At 47.8% G+C, this 17,160-nt stretch overlaps 1 protein-coding gene across 7 annotated transcripts in view; it reads right to left on the reverse strand.

The window, feature by feature from the left end:
* The window catches only part of WDFY4 (WDFY family member 4), a 302,324-nt gene that overhangs the window by 158,000 nt on the left and 127,164 nt on the right, over positions 1-17,160 (reverse strand). For 5 of the 7 annotated variants that reach the window (XM_078434514.2, XM_078434511.2, XM_078434510.2 and 2 more), the window contains 7 exons: positions 15,192-15,397; positions 14,201-14,370; positions 11,718-11,843; positions 6,342-6,506; positions 3,367-3,570; positions 2,552-2,666; positions 1,110-1,267 (listed from right to left, as the gene is read on the reverse strand). In XM_078434514.2, the coding sequence (XP_078290640.1) occupies positions 1,110-1,267; positions 2,552-2,666; positions 3,367-3,570; positions 6,342-6,506; positions 11,718-11,843; positions 14,201-14,370; positions 15,192-15,397 (1,144 nt within the window). Of the gene's footprint in view, positions 1-1,109; positions 1,268-2,551; positions 2,667-3,366; positions 3,571-6,341; positions 6,507-11,717; positions 11,844-14,200; positions 14,371-15,191; positions 15,398-17,160 lie in introns of those variants that run through there. The other 2 variants (XM_078434513.2, XM_078434516.2) reach the window with 2 other exon arrangements.

The raw sequence follows: 17,160 nt of genomic DNA on the forward strand, positions 1-17,160 counted from the left end.
TTCAGCTGCCCAGCCCATAATGTTGTCAAAGTGGCCTGAGCCAAGTAAGACGGGACCTCAGTGGCTTCCCTCGTTTCTCAACACAACGTCCCAACAATCTGATTCTAATCCCCTCAGAGATGACAAGGGATATCTCTCCCATCTTGGGGTTTTTCTTGAGAAAGCATCTGAATGCATTCTGTTCGGGCTTGCCCAGAAATGTGCATCAGTCAGAATGACTATTGCCCTAGGAAATGTGCCAAGGCCCAGTCCTGGGGTCTGGGGTTGACTGCAGAGACAGAGGTGTTGGGGACACTGACGTCACCCTCTCTACGAAGCATGAACCCCCCTGGGTTCTGCTGCAGAGGACATGCCAAGAATGACTGGCAGGAGTTTCTGGAGGCAGATTTCAGCTTTCCAGCATTCACTGGTGCCCCACTGGCTGGGACTGCCTCACACCATCATGAGCTCCTCAGACAGGGAGGGCTCAAAAAAAGACTGAATGATTACTTGTCAGGAAATGTTCCCAGAATGTGAGGTGAGGACAAAGTAAAGGGTTCAACTCTAGAATTTTGAGAGTATGATTCTGTGTGTGTGCACACATGTACAATAAAGAACGTGTGCACATGTACACACACATGCTTACGTCTAAAGGTGTATGTATAGGCACGCATTTGCACGTGTGGGTGTGTATGTAGATCCATCTGGGGAGGGAAGGAGAGCACAGCGGGAATAATAGGGCTAGGAAAAAGTACTCTGTGGCAATTTCAGGAAAGCCCACATGTGACCCATGGAGGTGCATATTAAGAATGAAATGAAATAAGTCTTTTGGAAATAAAGAGCTTTTTGGACCTTTGTTGCTCAGGTGCCAGCACAGGGGGCTGTAGCTCCCAGTCACTGAGATGGATCTCAGGTGGCCTGAGGTAAGAGCCCTGCAGGATACTCGACATCCACCCGGTGCTACCTGGGCCATCAAGGTCCTCTTTCCTCTCACCCATCATGGAATCTATTTCCAGGAAGGACAGCAGGTCCAACTGGACCGACCAGATAGCAGCCAACAGTGAGTCACAAGGACACTTGGTGGGTCAGTGGGAGTTTCTCCCCCACCATGGCCAGCCCAGGGTTCTTACCAACATGATGTGGTCTATGACGAAGAGAAGAATGTGTCGGGGGTCAGCTGAGAACATCCCACTGTATAGTTTCTCTACCAGCTTCTGGGTGAAGTAGGAGATGCTCGAGAGTGAAGGAGTCAAAGCAGCTTCTGCATTCGGCTGAGGCTCTTTACTGCCTGGGAGCGGGGGTGGGAGGACACAGACCAGGTCTGAGAAATCATCAGACTTCAAATGGTCTTCTCTCCACGACAGTCTTCAAGCCCCTCACGGTAACCAACCACATCTCACTCACCTCTGTATACCCCATTGTAACCTTCTGTATACCCTGTTGCTGGAAAATGGGGTCTTACACACAGTAGGTGCCCGATGTACACACATTTTTTTTCTCAAAAAAAAAATAGGTCTTTAACAATGTAGTCAGTGATATAAACCAAGTGGGGAGAAGGCAGACGAGGAGCAGCATTTCTTCCAGTAGGCATTTGGGGGGAGGGGGAGGAGCATTTAAGGCATATGGTAAATGGGAAGGCTGTCATGGTGACCCGAGGCCCTGTTGGGACAGAGGATAAAGGGACAGAGGATGAAGCTGCCACGTTGAACTGTCTGTGCTCACCATCATGGCAGGCGCTGTGCTCAGATGCGGATGTGATGGTCTCAGCTAATTCTTATAACGACCCCCTGAGTTAGCCACAACTGCCATCCTCACTCACAGCTTCAGGCACCTGCCCTGAGTCACATCGCCATCTAGTGACAGAGCCAAGAGCAGAAGTGGGAATAGCAAGCTTACGCTTTTCACTGCTCTACCTTACTGCCCTTCCCCAAGAAAGACCAAAAGTCAGGGTTGCCACATTGTGGGGCAAAGAAGAGTCCAGAAGATAAGTAAGCCATGTCACTAAGGATTCCATGGCTCAGAAACCACAGAGAGGACTTTTGTTTAATCTTGTTGGGAAGGTACAGCTTCTCTGGAACTAAGTATTCTGAAGGAAGCTTCAGTCTGAACTTCTTAGGGGCAATGGCAGTGTCTTCATCCAGGTTCGTCCATTTAAGAAACACTTGCTGTGCCCAGTCTTGGGTGCAGAGAGAAAGATGCTGAGCAGAAGAATGTTAAATTCCAGTCGACATCTTGACTTCCCTCATGGGAAGAGGCCAATCCTACTGAAGCCAGAGGAGAACTGATTTTAACTCAGAGGCCTTCTGCCTCTGAGTGGCCCAGTGATGGCAGGGGTGTCATGGAGAGTGGAAAGCATGCCTCCCCTGGGGCCTCGAGGCAGCTTTTGGGAGGTCCCATCACAGAGTCATGGAGGGGCTGACGTGCAGGTGGAGGACGTCTTCCCATGGCTCCTAAGAAACACCGCAGCATTGTGACCCGGAGGCTGGGTCAGTAGTTGGTGGGCACACTGGCTTTCCTGCTCAGCTTCCAGAAGCTTTGTGTCATAAAGGAGGAGAAAGTCACCCCCACTCACCTCTGAGCATGGGCATGTTGCCTCCACTCGTCGTGTGAAATATTTCCATGGTGGAAAGCAGGACCTCAGATTGGAAATCCCGTTTCTGTTGGCTGGTGGCATTGTCTGGAGAAGCCTGGAAGCATACTGGGGACTGAGAGAGTGGCCACACGACCATCATGTCCACTTAGTGCTCACCGGCTCATATGCTAATACTACATCTGCTGGGAGCGTAGGCTGCAGAGAGCTCACAACTATCCTTCTCCAGGGCACTGCCCTCTGCTGATGAAGTCGCCTCACTGGTGAGGTGATGCCCGCTTGCTGGATGGAGGAAGCAAGTTGTGGAACACCCACAGGCAATGACTACCAGGCAGATGCCTCAAGGTGAGGCCAACTCTGGGACGCACATAGCACACCTGTGTTCCCCGTGGGACCAGGCTGTGGCTAAGACCATTTCTTAGCTAGCTTCTTCCCCATCTCCTTCTGCATTCCTTCCCTGCTTCCCCTGAAAGCAGAGCCCCTGGTAAGTCACTTCCCCAAAATCCCTGCTTCAGGTTCCTTCTGGGAACCTGGCTAAAATCTGCCCTCTTCCATCTGTTCACATGCTGCTTGGTGAGTTCCCTGCTGTGCAAAGGGTCCGTGGTTCCCACCATATCACTGCCGTCCCAGGAAATGTTCTCAACCACCAGCCAAGGAGGCTCACCGACAGACCTAGGTGAGCTCTCAAAAGACATCAGCTCTCAGGTCTCCTTGGGCATACCCTGCCCTTGTGGTGCCCACGCCCTCCCAGACCTGTTCCCACAGCACGTGGCCCAACGACACCCTTTCCAACTCACCTCCAGGAGCACTTCCAATGGCAGCCACTGCTTGGGATTGGAGGCCACCAGCAAGAGCTCCCTCAAGAGCAGCTGCATGAAATCCCTCAGCTGCTTCCGGGCGGGATGTGACTTGGCAGGAGCCTGTAGGCCCTCTGCAATGCCGTCGCCTTCAGTTGCAACCCCGGGGTTGCTGGCGTTCTGGGCAGGCTGAGTCATGGGCTCCTCAAAGACAAGAGAATCCCAGTATGAGCAGCCCGCCCCGCCTCAAAGTGTTTTCACATTCACCTCTGAGGTGTGCACAGGTGGGATTCTTATTAAACGCATAAGGAAATCAAGGCTCTGAGGAGGAAAGAGACTTTCCCAGAGTCACACTGCTTATAAGGTGGGGGGCTATGGTCTCCGGACCCGAGATAGGTGGGAGCCATGGAAAGAACCAGAGCATGGAGCAAGAGAGGCCTGCAGTGGTAAGCAATGAAGCCCAGGGTGTGTCCTGGGCAGGCCACTCCCCTCCTCAGAGCCACAGCTCACCATCAGCCACGTGGCAATGATGAAAAGGACCCACAAAGACATGTGAAGATACAATGAGAGGAACAGCACATATGACAAGGCCTGGCCCCATGAACTATGGTCAAGAAAGCCTGTTCCCACCTCCTGGTGGAGACCTCACTCACCTTTACTGCCTGCCAGGCATGGCTGATGTCGACAGACAGGACCTTCAAGTGAGAGAAGCAGGACTTCCTCAAGTCCTGGCATCCAAGTCCCTGAAGCACGTTGGCCTTCACTTTCTCATTTTTATGTTTATAAAAATATTGGGAGATCAATGAGGCAGGGGTCATCGGCTCAGATGCGTCCAGGAAGACATGGGGACGCTGGGAGGCCAAATGACACACCCAAGGACATACAGCTGGGGGCTTCTGACTCCTGGCCCATGAACTTTTCATGCACATTCATCTGTCAGCACCTCCCTTTGCTCATTCATAAAATTAACACAGCCATTCTTAATTAAGCCATAAAATGAATTTAATGGCACCTAGGGAGGTGGTGACTGCATTAATTAGCTCCATGCGGCCTTGACTGGAAAGATGCCATATATATTCACAGCATATCGAAGCTTTGTGGCCACCAGCCTTCTGCGTGAAGAGGGCTTGTCACACTTTCTGTGCAACAAAGGCCTTTTGAAGCTGACTTGGAGCTGGGACAAGGCTAGGAGGTGTGGGGATAAGTGCTCTGACACTGGAGCCAGGAGCCCCAAGACAGGGTCTGGCTCATCTGCAGTCACTGGGGAGGTGACTTTGGGCCAGGCCTGCCCCCAGGCAGGAACTGTTGAGTATGAGGAGGAAGAGCCCCGCGTCAGAGTGTGCTCCAGAGCTGCGGGCAGGCGGCCGGCTGGAACCCCGACTTAGCAGGCAGATGGCAAGCCTGGCCTGTGGGTGTAGGAGCTGAGGTGGGGACCTGGGCCGAGAATGTCAGGCCGTGGACTTCGGGGTCCGGGCCGCCTCCAGAGGCCCCAGTCTGGGGGGTTGGGGAGGGGTGGTCTGTAGGACTGTCCTTCCTCCCTGCCTGGCTTCTGTCCCATCCACCACCTCTCCAGGGCTGTCCATAGTGACTTCCTTTGCTCTTTATTGCATCTTTTTTTTAGCATTTACTTTCCCCATATGCTCCTTTAGTTGGTATTAGCCCACCAAACCGTTTTATCTTCTTGCAAATCTTCTAATCTTTGTATTTAGTTTTTTCATTAAAACTAGTTACTCAAACTTTATTTGGCCATTGAATTGTATTTTAAACTGACTGACACAAAGGACATGAGCCTTGGGGCGAGAGAGTGAGGTTTCGATCTTGGCTCTGTCACTCGTGAATCATGTAAACTATAGCCAGTTTCATTCTCTCAGCCGTTTTGTGAGATGGGTCTTACGGCTCCCACTAAACACAGCAGAAACTGGCCAGTCCCGCTCGGCCTCTCTGGATCTCACTCTCCTCTTACAGACACCACCCGCCCAGGGTGCTAGTATGGTTAACCCAAGCACCAGGCTCAGGACTGCTGCAGGTGCTCAGTAGATGCTGTCTGTCACCATGAACACACTTCTAGAAAAGATTAACTGAAAGAGCACTTTCGTTCATTCATCTGGTTGTTCAGCAACTAATTGTGGGGCAAATATTACATACCCACAAGGCACGTGGCATGGCTTCTAAACCTCCCACTTATGCTTCTAAACCTTCTAAACCTTCCACGGCATGCTTTCTAACATGTTTCTTTAGCTATGGCTATGGATTCGGAGACAGGCGTCATAGTTCACCCTCCCTGCGGGGCGGTCTCGGGTTCCTACTGCACTGTGGTAGGGGCAATGAGGGGAGGTCTGTCTGGCCTTCCTCTCCTGCCCCTGCCTTCCCTTCACACTGTCCTTACCTGCTCCTCTCTAGCTCCTAGATGCTCCAAGCCCATTGGGCTCCCTTGGCCTGCCGGGCCCCTCTTCCTGTGGCCTACATGCACACCATGTTCTCAGGACCCAGTCGGCCCTCTGCCCTTCCAACATCAGTTTGTCTGGCTCTAAGCTGAGCCCTCAGCAAACCCTCTGCACGGAGTCCTGAGTCGTGGACTGCAAACAGGATGAGGGTCCTGAGACCAGAAGACGGGACATTCCTGTTCCCCATCCCCTGGCTGGTGCATAGGCCACTGGCCTCCTGGGATGTAACTTGTTGTTTCACCTTAGCAGTGGGGATATTCCATATAGAACTGGATTCCGTCTACCTCAAATTTCTCATTACGGAGACTCCTGACAACTCAAAAAATTACTGAATCGCAGAACTCAGAACTCAAGCTGCATCTCAGCCAAGAAAAGGAAAATTACGCAAGTTGTTTACTTAATGTTTCAGGCAAGCGGCCTTAAAATGTATTTTAACTTGGGGTGGAGGTAGGGAGGAATTTTGCCCTTCGCCCTTGAAGCATGATGACACTCACCCCTGCTCTCACTGGGCAGGGCAGTGGCGTGTCCTACCTTGTGGGTTCCCAGAGGGAAGGTGACAGCAGCCAACGTCTGGAGGAACTCCGGGGCCCGCCAGGAAGGGTCCTGGGGGTAGGTGCTGTGCACAAGGCCAAGGAAGTGCAGCACGCTGGCAGGGAAGGTCTGTTCCCAGGCATCATCTCCAGAGCCTGCTGAGGGCTGAAGACATACTTCATAAGAGGCGATGCATGGGAGCATGACTATGGCTGCAGGGGAGCCAGAGGATTTGAAATCTAGGCATTTCTGAGACTTTCAACAAGACGCCTAATTGCAAGACACCTAAGTCAATGGATTAGCGAGGGATACCGGTCTTCAGCTGGGGAAGGGTTTAACACGTGTAGACATTGTTCCAAGGGCTTCACACACATTCCTCTTCTCCCCTCACAGCAACCCTCTGAAGTAAGTTCTACATCTACTTCTATTTTACAGATGGGAAGACAGAGGCACAGAGCAGTTAAGTAGCTTGCCAAAGGTCACCCGACAGGTAAGGGACAGAGCCAGGAATTGAACCCAGGCAATCTGGCTACAAAGTCTGGCTGTCTTCCTTATACTACCTGTATGTGATTAGACACGGCCTCTGTGTTCAAGGAACTTGCCAGTAAGAGTCAACTCCAGCCTTCCACAGCCCAGTGCTAATACTTCCAGCTGTAGACCCTACCCTGGCTAATATCGGTACAAACCTTGTCTGAGGTTGGCAGGTCTTGAGGAGCCCCTTCCCCACCAGCCAGGGGTCTAGAATGGATCATGTTACGCTGAACTGATATCCAGTATCCCGAGGGGATCTGGGCACCTGTTTGCCAGCACACCAGAACTTGGCCTTGGCCATATGGCCGAGCCCCCATCTTGGCTGCACATGAGTGCCACACTGAAGGCCAGTTCCCTTGAGCAGTCATGACCAGTCACTTTGTCTGGAGACTGACTCCAGCCACAGTATGTCCAGTGGCTGCCTGAGGTCCTGCTATATCCTGAATGGATAGTCTGGAAATTGAAAATTTACTAACCTTAATATTAGAGTCACCCAACAATGGCGCCACGCCAACAACTAGACTGAATTGGACTCAGCCTCCTCCTACAGATGTTACAGGTGGATGTCAGGTTTCTCAGCCCTAGCCTCCCCCATCTGTGACTTCTCATCTTCCCAGCGGCTTGCCTCGAGTCCCGGCTGTATGTACTTGAGTTAAGATGTCATGTTTACCAAGTAGCTACCAAGGACTTGGAACTGACAAACCTAATTGTGGAAACAAAGGCAGCATGCATGGAACCATTAGAGAGCAGTTTAAAATCCCCTTCACAGGATTTTGGTGAGGGTCTGGTTTGCGCTACGCAGGTAGACAGAGACACTGCTTCCAAAGTCACCTGCATCTAGCAAATAATTATGGAGGTTCTTAGAGCACAATGTCAGATTTATGGGAGATGCCAGAGCTCAGAGTTCCAAGGGCTTTTTCTGGAGTTAGTGTGCCTGGTTCGGATGCTGCCTCTGCCACTTACTGATAGTGTAGCTTTGGACCAGTTCCTTAACCCCTCCAGCCCCCATTCTGTGAAACGAGGATCCCAATATGACCCATTGCAGAAGGTCGTTGTTGAGGATTGAAGGAAACATTTTACCACTTCAGGTTTATTTTCACAGTGACCAGCACAGGAGCTGAAAGATAAGGTCAGATATAAGACTTGGACTTCTGGGAGAGGAATTTGGATTCGATGCACTACGCAGAAGGGACCCCTGAAGATTCTTAGGCACGGCAGTGACCTGGACTGTAATGCCGATGCCGGACCCACAGGCGTCCACTGTGCCCTCACTCTGTGACCCTGCCTGAGTTAATCCCTGTAAGCTTTGGTTTCTATATCTGCGCAGTGGACATAATGCTGTCTGTTCCAAAGGATAGATGCACGCAGCAGAGTAGCTAACATCTAAAAGACTGACAACGTAAGACATGGGCCAGGATGTGGAGCAAATAGATATAAAGCTTCTGCACAGCGAAGGAAACAATCAACAAAACTAAAAGGCACCTGACGGGATGGGAGAAGATACTTGCAAATGACATATCAGATAAAGGGTTAGTATCTAAAATCTATAAAGATACAGATTATCAAACTCAACACCCAAAAAACAAATAATCCAGTGAAGCAATGGGCAGGAGACACGAATAGACACTTTTCCAAAGAGGACATCCAGATGGATAGCAAATGCATGAAAAGATGCTCAACATCACACATCATCAGAGAAAATACAAATCAAAACCACAATGAGATACCACCTCACACCTGTCAGAATGGGTAACATTAACATCTCAGGAAACAACAGACGTTGGCGAGAATGAGTGGAAAGATGAACGCTTTTGTGCTGTTGGTGAGAATGCAAACTGGCGCAGCCACTCTGGAAAACAGTATGGAGGTTCCTCAAAAAATTAAAAATACAACTACCCTATGACTCAGCAATTGCACTACTAGGTATTTATCCAAAGGATACAAAGATGATGATTTGAAAGGGCACGTGCGCCCCAATGTTTATAGCAGTGTTATAAACAATAGCCAGATTATGGAAAGAGCCCAAATATGCATCAACTGATGAATGTATACAGAAGATGTGAGGGGTGCCTGGGTGGCTCAGTCGGTTAAGCGGCCGACTTCGGCTCAGGTCATGATCTCGCGGTCCGTGAGTTCGAGCCCCATGTCGGGCTCTGTGCTGACAGCTCAGAGCCTGGAGCCTGTTTCAGATTCTGTGTCTCCCTCTCTCTCTGACCCTCCCCCATTCATGCTCTGTCTCTCTCTGTCTCAAAAATAAATAAACGTTAAAAAAAAAAAAAAGAAGATGTGAGATATATATACACTATATATACACATATATGGTGGAATATTACTCAGCAATCAAAAAAATGAAAGATCAAAAAGAATGCTGCCATTTGCAATAACATTGGTGGAACTAGAGTGTATTATACTAAGTGAAATTAGGTCGGTCAGAGAAAGAGAAAGACCAATATCACATGACATCACTCATCTGTGGAGTTTAAGAAACACAACATATCAACATAGGGGAAGGCAAGGAAAACTAACATAAAAACAGAGAGGGAGGCAAACCATAAGAGACTCTTAAATACAGAGAACAAACTTAGGGTCGCTGAAGGGGAGGTGGGTGGGGGACTGGTCTAAATGGGTGATGGTCATTAAGGAGGGCACTTCTTGGGAAACTACTCCTGAAATCAATATTACACTGCATGTTGACTAACTTGAATTTTAAAAAAAATTTTAAGAAAAGAAAAATGTGCGTCAAGAGGTCTTTAAAACTGCAATCGCATTAACTCCAGAAAACTGCCAAAAAAAAATGAGGATGCTGAATATCAAAATGGTAGAACTAGACAGAAAAATATCAGGAGAATATATCCAAAGTTGGTTCTTTAAATCAATCCTCAAGTCCCCAGATCCTTAGGTAATGGGAAGGGGTGGGGTAAAGAGAGCATGAGCCTACAAATACAGACTAAGAAGGGGGAAATAATAACACAGAAATTAAATGAATTAAAAGAGACCGTTTGTGCAAGCTGAATAAAATATCTACTACCTAAACAAGGTCAAAGAGACATTTAAGAGCTTAAACAAAGCAATAATGGAAAAAATGTAGGCCCAAGAAGTTTCATAGGAATAATTTAAATAATATAAGAATTATGGATTTAACATCTTCTTGAATAAAATAAAGAACAAGTTTTTTTAATAAAGCTAGCATGATACTGATATCAAAACCTGACAAACATACAACAAAAGAAAACTGCAGCCTGCTATCACTTATAAACATGAACTCAAAGTCTTAAATAAAATAGTTACAAACAGAATAAGGAAGTATACTGAAAGAATAAGAACAGAGGAACTCAGTGAATCTTTGCAAAAATGCAAAAAATCTGTTGATGTAATTCACAGTACGTAAGTGGTTAGAAGAAAAAAGCAGCCGATCACCTAATTACATGCTAATAGAGTATACAATGAAAATTAAATACATTCCTGGTTTTAAAAAGAGCAAAAAGCGTGATCTGTACTTTCTTAGCATAATTACACACACACATACACACAGAGAAAAATTAGCAAGAGATTCAAATAGGCAATTCACAGAAAAATAAATGGAGACGGTTAATAAGCATATGAAAAAATGCTAGCAATTTCACTAATACTGAACACAAGAGAACTCAAGCATGAAATCACCAGTTTGGCGGTGTTGCTAAGGCTGTGAGGACTGGGCTGGGCACCCCCATACAAGATGGCAGGATATACGGTAGATGGAGGGAGGTGTATGTATAATGTCTAATGCATCCTTCCTGAGAGGTGCATCCAAAAGAAACACGAAGGACACTTCGACCCACTATCCCACATCTCAGAATTCACGCTAAGGAGAACATCAAACTAGAGAGAAAAAGGATCTGATCAGCTCAAGAAAGTTCATTACAGACTTTTTACAACAATGAACATTTTGAGAAAGAACATAAATTTCCTTTGTTTGGGAAACAAAGGCAAGAGGGGTTTATGTGGCCCAGTCCTCTGTAAGGACGTGGTATAATCTTAGGTGTGTGGGAGAAGCTTCCACTAAAGTTCACAGTGGTTATCTCTGGATGGATGTGATTACGGTGATTTTTACTTTCCATCTTTGTCTTTTGTTGAAACTGTAAATCTAAGCATGAATCACTTCCCAGAAGCAATAAGGTTTCCCTACACACAATCAAGCCTCCTCCAAGACCCTTGGTGTCTACGGAATTAAGTCAGACGTTTTCAGCCTTTCATGCAAGTTCTTGTTGATCTGGCTCATAATTACTCCCATTCACAGCCCTCATGGCCTTCACCCCCTCACGCTTGCCTCCACGTTGAAAATAACCTCTCCACCTACCTCTGATGGACCTTGAAGGCATGAATAGATGGGTCTCGGTGTCATGTAAGTAGTTGGTGGGCATCTGTCTTCTCTAACAGGTTTCTACCTCACAGCTCCCTCATGTTTGAGGCCCGCCTGTCCCAGTGGGGGTGAGCTCCTTGAGGGAACAGGTCCCTTTCCACCCCCACCAGTCCCCTTAAGCTCCTGACCCAAACCAGTTGCTCAGAAATGTTCTCTTGACTGAAAGCATTAAATCTCCCAGTGAAGGAACTCAAATATTTAAACAAATGGAAAACAGATGTCTTCCAGCCAGAGCACACAAACTCCACTGGGGACATGTAGGCTGAGTTTCTCACTGAGCACCTAAATTATCACTAGGAACCCCCACACCTCTTCTATCAGGCATCCTGGATGACACTTGCTAATTATCAGCATTACCAGGAAGCTGCTGGAAAAAGCCAAGGTGACCCTTCCAAAGTTGTCTTCCCATCAGAGCCTCCTCGTGAGATGTAAGGAATGGGTCTCACCTGGCTCATGGTGGCTTTCAGCATTTCCAGAAGCAGCAGGGCACCTTCGGTGCACAGCCCAACCCGGAGGACTTCTTCACTGTAGTGCTTCTGCAGGAGCCACTGAAGCATGGCATCCAGGCTGTCCTGAAAGAGGGGGCAAGGACTATAGAGAGACATATGGCTGTGTGCCAGTGGGACCAGCTTTCCAGCCAGTGCATCATGTTTCTCAGGGGGCCCGAGTGGGAAAGACGAAACGGCATAGTAACAGCCTAGGTGGCTGGCCCATACGTAGAACTTCAGCCCACTCAGTGGCGTGTGAGGGAAATAAATACACACCTCCTATAAGATGCTGCAGGCCCACACAACCTGCATCAAGTTTAGCTCTTTTGTTTGGTTTGAGGTCCCAATCAACTTTAATGAATTTTTGTAAATGCAATTACAGAGGACATAGGAGGAATTCAAAGGCCTTGAGCACAGTGCAGAGTGTAGCAGAGGGAACGTGGAATTGACCAGCAGGGCAATCTGACTTTGCCTCTTGAAAAGCTGGGTTTGTGCAAGCTATTCAGCCTCTTGGCAACTCAGTTTCCTTCTCCTTAAGATGAAAATTGCATTCTCTACCCCATGGGATCATTATAAATATCAGGTGAAATAAAATTTGTAAAACGTCTATCATGGGTCCTGACATTCAGCAGATGTTTGTTTCCTACAACACGTTCTTGGAGACATAGAAATGCACGGTTTCGGTGAACCTAGCACAGCATATTAAGAACTTTATTTTGAAGGGCGATCGATAATACCATTAGCATATATCAAGATTTAGGTAGGTCAAATATAAGGATATGCAAGGGAGGTGGATTTTCTAGCCTTCTATTTGCAGGGCCATGCCCCTCCCCCAATTTCCATTCCGCGCAGTTTAACTCCACTCAATTGAGACCAAGAAACAATTTCTGAATCTGCTGTTTGTCAGGTGCCCAGGAAGGTGAATAAGAAGTGGAGTCTGTTCTCGAGGTACTCAGTAGCTAAGGAGAGAGGAAATCACGTAACTGTGTCAGTGTCATATAAGGCAAAGGTGTGCTGAGACACACAGGAGGGAGTGGTTCCCCGTGCCCAGGGATCTAATCAGGAGGTGGCATCTGAGCTGTGTTTTTTTTTTTTTTTAACGTTTATTTATTTTTGAGACAGAGAGAGAGCATGAACAGGGGAGGGGCAGAGAGAGAGGGAGACACAGAATCGGAAGCAGGCTCCAGGCTCTGAGCCATCGGCCCAGAGCCCGACGCGGGGCTCGAACTCACGTACCGTGAGATCGTGACCTGAGCTGAAGTCGGACGCTTAACCGACTGAGCCACCCAGGCGCCCCTGAGCTGTGTTTTGAAGGAGGACCCCTCATCAGGCAGGTGACATGGGAGTAAGAACTCATTAAGGGCACAGGGGAGGCAAGCACAAAGCAGCTGATCTTACTGGGGAGGTGACTCGGGGGTTTCACGGCACAAAGGGCCGGTAAGCAAGGAAGCTGGGTGGAGAGACAAGTCAGACACCCCATCGCAAAGGGTCTTGGCACTGGCTGTGGATGCTGAACCTGATCCCGCAGGTATGGGAGCTCACGAAGACCTGGATGAGTGAGTGAGTGTGTGAACGGTGAGAAGCTATGTGTCATGAGTGGAGGCTCCTCTTAGGAGAGATGTGGCCTTATAAGGAAGGACAAGACAATGACAAATAGGAAAACAGTTGGCCAGGAGTATGAATCAAAGGGTCAGTTTCTGGTTTTAGGTGGGACACAGTTCACCATATTTATGGTCTCTGAGGAAAGAGTCCATAGAAAAGAAGCTGCTGAAAGTACAGGAGAAAGAAGGGTCAACTACTAGTGAGATCACTCAGGAAAGGAGTGGAAGGAATCCAGATCAGCCTGGAAAAACTACCCTTTGCCAGTGACAACAGAGAGAAGGTGATGAAGAGGGTCATGGCATGACCAGGTGGTGGAGAGCAGGGTACCAAAGCAGTACCTCCCTCTGGGGCCCTCCATTCCCACTGTGAAGTAAGTCATTGGAGCAAAGGGTGGCTTTGGAGCAGAAGTCTGAAGAGCATATACGGTTTACTCTAGAATGCAGGGGAATCAAGGCACTTCGCTAAGGTCAAGACACACACTATTTCAGAAGGTATAAACTGAGGTTCTAATTCTGTGGTGGCAGCAACCCGCCTCCCTTCCCATGCCCATGATCATGTGACTTCTCTAGCCATGCCCAGAAGGGGAAAGACTTAAAAGTGGGACTGATAAAAACAGAGAGCTGCTGGCAGGGAGGATGGGAGGCAGAAGCCCAAGAACTCAGAGTACCTGAAGAGCTAGACAAGGGAGTGGCTCTGTGAGGGAAGGAAGCGGGTGAGAACACAATATGAGTTGGAAGAAGTGGATAGAGGTAGCGGTGGAGAGTCTTAGGGAACTGCCTCGGTCACACGGAATGAGACCAGGTATGTCACTCTATCCCAGGGGTACCCCAAAAACCTACTTTGGGCCCGTCCGTCAGCTCTGTAAGTGGCGTCTGCAGGAAGAAGGTGGACACAATGAGATAGACTTCTGGAATATGCACATGGTGGCCCAGAAAGTCTTTCAAGACGCGGAACCCAGGAAGCAGGCAGGGGCTCTGGTCAGGCATGGCAGGGTGGCTCTTCAGGTTATCTATTGATCAGGTGGAAGGGGCACAAAATCCAATTGAGAACAATTGCTGTTGCTTCTGGTCAAGGTGGGGACTGGGAACATGAAGGGATTCCCTGCCACCTACCCATCCCATAGAAATGCCAGATAGAAATATATGTCATACACACATGACCACAAGAAAGTATTCAATAAGAGTTCCTTTCCCTATTTCAGACACACTCATTCATTCATTCATTCATTCAGAAACAGATACTTAGTGCCTACCACCTTAGAGGCAAAAGGCTAGCTTTGTATTAGGCAATAAGGACATAGCATTTCAACAAAATATACAGAACCCGAGACCCTCACCAAGTACTTACGATGTAGTTGTAGGGAAGGACATTATGGAATTAAATGCCCCAATAAATATTTGCTTGTGAATTGTGATAAACACCATAAAGAAAAGTAATAGGGGCAAAGAGAGTATAACAGAGGGGCCCTAATTCAAGGGGAACCCTCTTCTCCTGGAGGAAGTGGCATTTGAACTGAGACCTGAGGGATGAACCCATACCATCCAGGAGAGCCATGTTGGTGTTGTGGGTTGGGGGCAACATCCCAGGAAGAGGAAAAGAGCTGAGGAGTTCTTGAGGAATGGAAGGAAGCCCCCCGTGTCTGCAAAGCGGTCAGGACATAAAGGGATCTTGACAAGGAAGTAAGAGGGGACTGGGACTGATCGGGATCAGAGGTCAAGGTGATCCTACTGTGAGAGCATGAAGGCCCCTAGAGGAAGGAGCTTGGCCGGTCCTCACTTGCAGCCCAGGATGAGGAGGTGTCCTGCCTCCTGGAGAAGGCTGCACACTCACCTATCACAATGTCTACTCCCTCGAAGCTGCGCTCCACCCAGGATCCCCCAGACAGGCCTTCTTTAAATCGCCCACGGAGGGAGGGGCTTGCCAAAAAGTGTAGCAGAAGCTTCAACCCCAGCACCGTGGTGCTTGGATGCACGTGGCCCTGTACAAGGAGCAGGAACCAGTCAGGCCCCAGGTTCAAAAACATCTCTTCCTTTGTCCTGGGTGGGGGGGGGGGGGGGGGTCGAAAAATGCAATAAAATATCTCTCAGTCCATGAGCAAATAACACATCCAGAAAATACAAATAATTTCCAGCCTCGCTAGTCACCTAGGAGAGGCAAATTAAGGTTGATCTGGATATCACTCAGTGAAGTACATGTGATATTTTTAAAGAATGGTAAACTAAAATGCTGGCAAAGTTGCTGTTAAATGGCTGAACATGTTTATGAATCACTGCAATGTAAGTTGGCCAAAGCTCTTCAAAGCAATTGGAAACTGTACCAACAGATGTAAAAATGCGCAGGCCCCTTGAGAGCCCTAGCCCACTAGTATTCATACTTGCAGGGGCTGACCAGCCACCCATCTAATTACATCAATACAGTTGCATAAAACACATAATAGTTAAGTCACTCCCTTTTCAGATATAGTGATCAAAATTAATCTAAATGGAATAGTCCAGTATTCATGCATCTGTATCAATTTAGGCCAAAAACAAAAAAAAAAAAAAAAAAAAAAAAAAAAACCCACCACATTTTAACTGTCACTTTCAAAAATGAATTTTAAAATGATGAGTTTGGAGAATACAGATTTGCTAGAGGGGACTGGAGGGTAGGGAGGTGGCAACCAAACCTCAGGGGCAATGGCTCAGCAAAGGACTCTGCCTCTAGGAACCAGAGAAGGGCCCATCTTTGCTAGGCAGGGTTCTCAACATCAACTGCCAGACTAGGCAGCGAGGCTGTGGCCCCTGGACTAGAAGTCAAGAAACTGCCCTCTCTTCTATCCCTGCCTCTGTTTACTAACTGGCTGACTTTGGCAGAGATTTTGATGAGCTCTGGTCATTCTCCTTGATGATGATGATGATGATGATGGTGATGAGGGCAGTGATGGTGAGATGATGACGATGAGAAGACTTAGCTTATGGAGTATTTATAGTGTCCCAGACACCATGTTTGGGGCTAGTCACATATTAATTTCCATCCATAGCAGGTACTACTCTTATCCTCATATAGATGAGTAGAAGAGGGCATAGAGGACTTAAATAACCTCCCCAAAGTCTCTGAGAGCAGAGCTGGGATTTGAACCCAGGAGGTCTAGACGTCAGAGCCCTGGTGCTTAAGCACCACCCTATATTCTCATTCAGAAAGATGAAAAAAGAGAGGGTTGGACTAGCTCATCTCCAAGGCATCTTCCAGTTCTACCATGTTTTGATTCTAGAAATACAAAGACTTCTTAAGCACTACTTGCAAGGCCATTTTACTGAGGGATAACTCCCCACAGCATTCCTCCCTTCCCCAAACACACGAACACACTAAAATGCCAACCCAGCAGAGCAAGGACCTAGACCGACTTCCTCAGCACTGCAGTCTTGGAGTGAGGAACAGGGTCTGACACACAGTAGGTGCTCAACAAATAGTGGTTGAATGGATGACTCTGGAGTTGGATATAAAGCAGGCAGTCAGTGGGAGAGAGTTAATGGAATTTCATGGTTACACATTGTTTTAAAAGTTAATTGAAGGCAGATACTTCTTTTCCCAACTTGGAAAAATAACTAAATAACTGACAGTAAATAGCAGAAGAATTTGGCAAGCTTTTTCCTTGATAGATGTTATTTAGGCTAACCATTTCTCCGTTCTATTTTCTGCCAAGTACAGGACATCAAAATCAGTGATTGTCACAACTGCCAAAACAATAACAATTACACTACAGCTATGGTGACAAAAAGAGCTTATTGTAATTATACCAAATCTGTTCTGACTTACTCAT

This window comes from Panthera onca, chromosome D2, assembly GCF_046562875.1.
Source record: "Panthera onca isolate mPanOnc1 chromosome D2, mPanOnc1 haplotype 2, whole genome shotgun sequence".
In the NCBI taxonomy this organism is placed as follows: Eukaryota; Metazoa; Chordata; class Mammalia; order Carnivora; family Felidae; genus Panthera; species Panthera onca.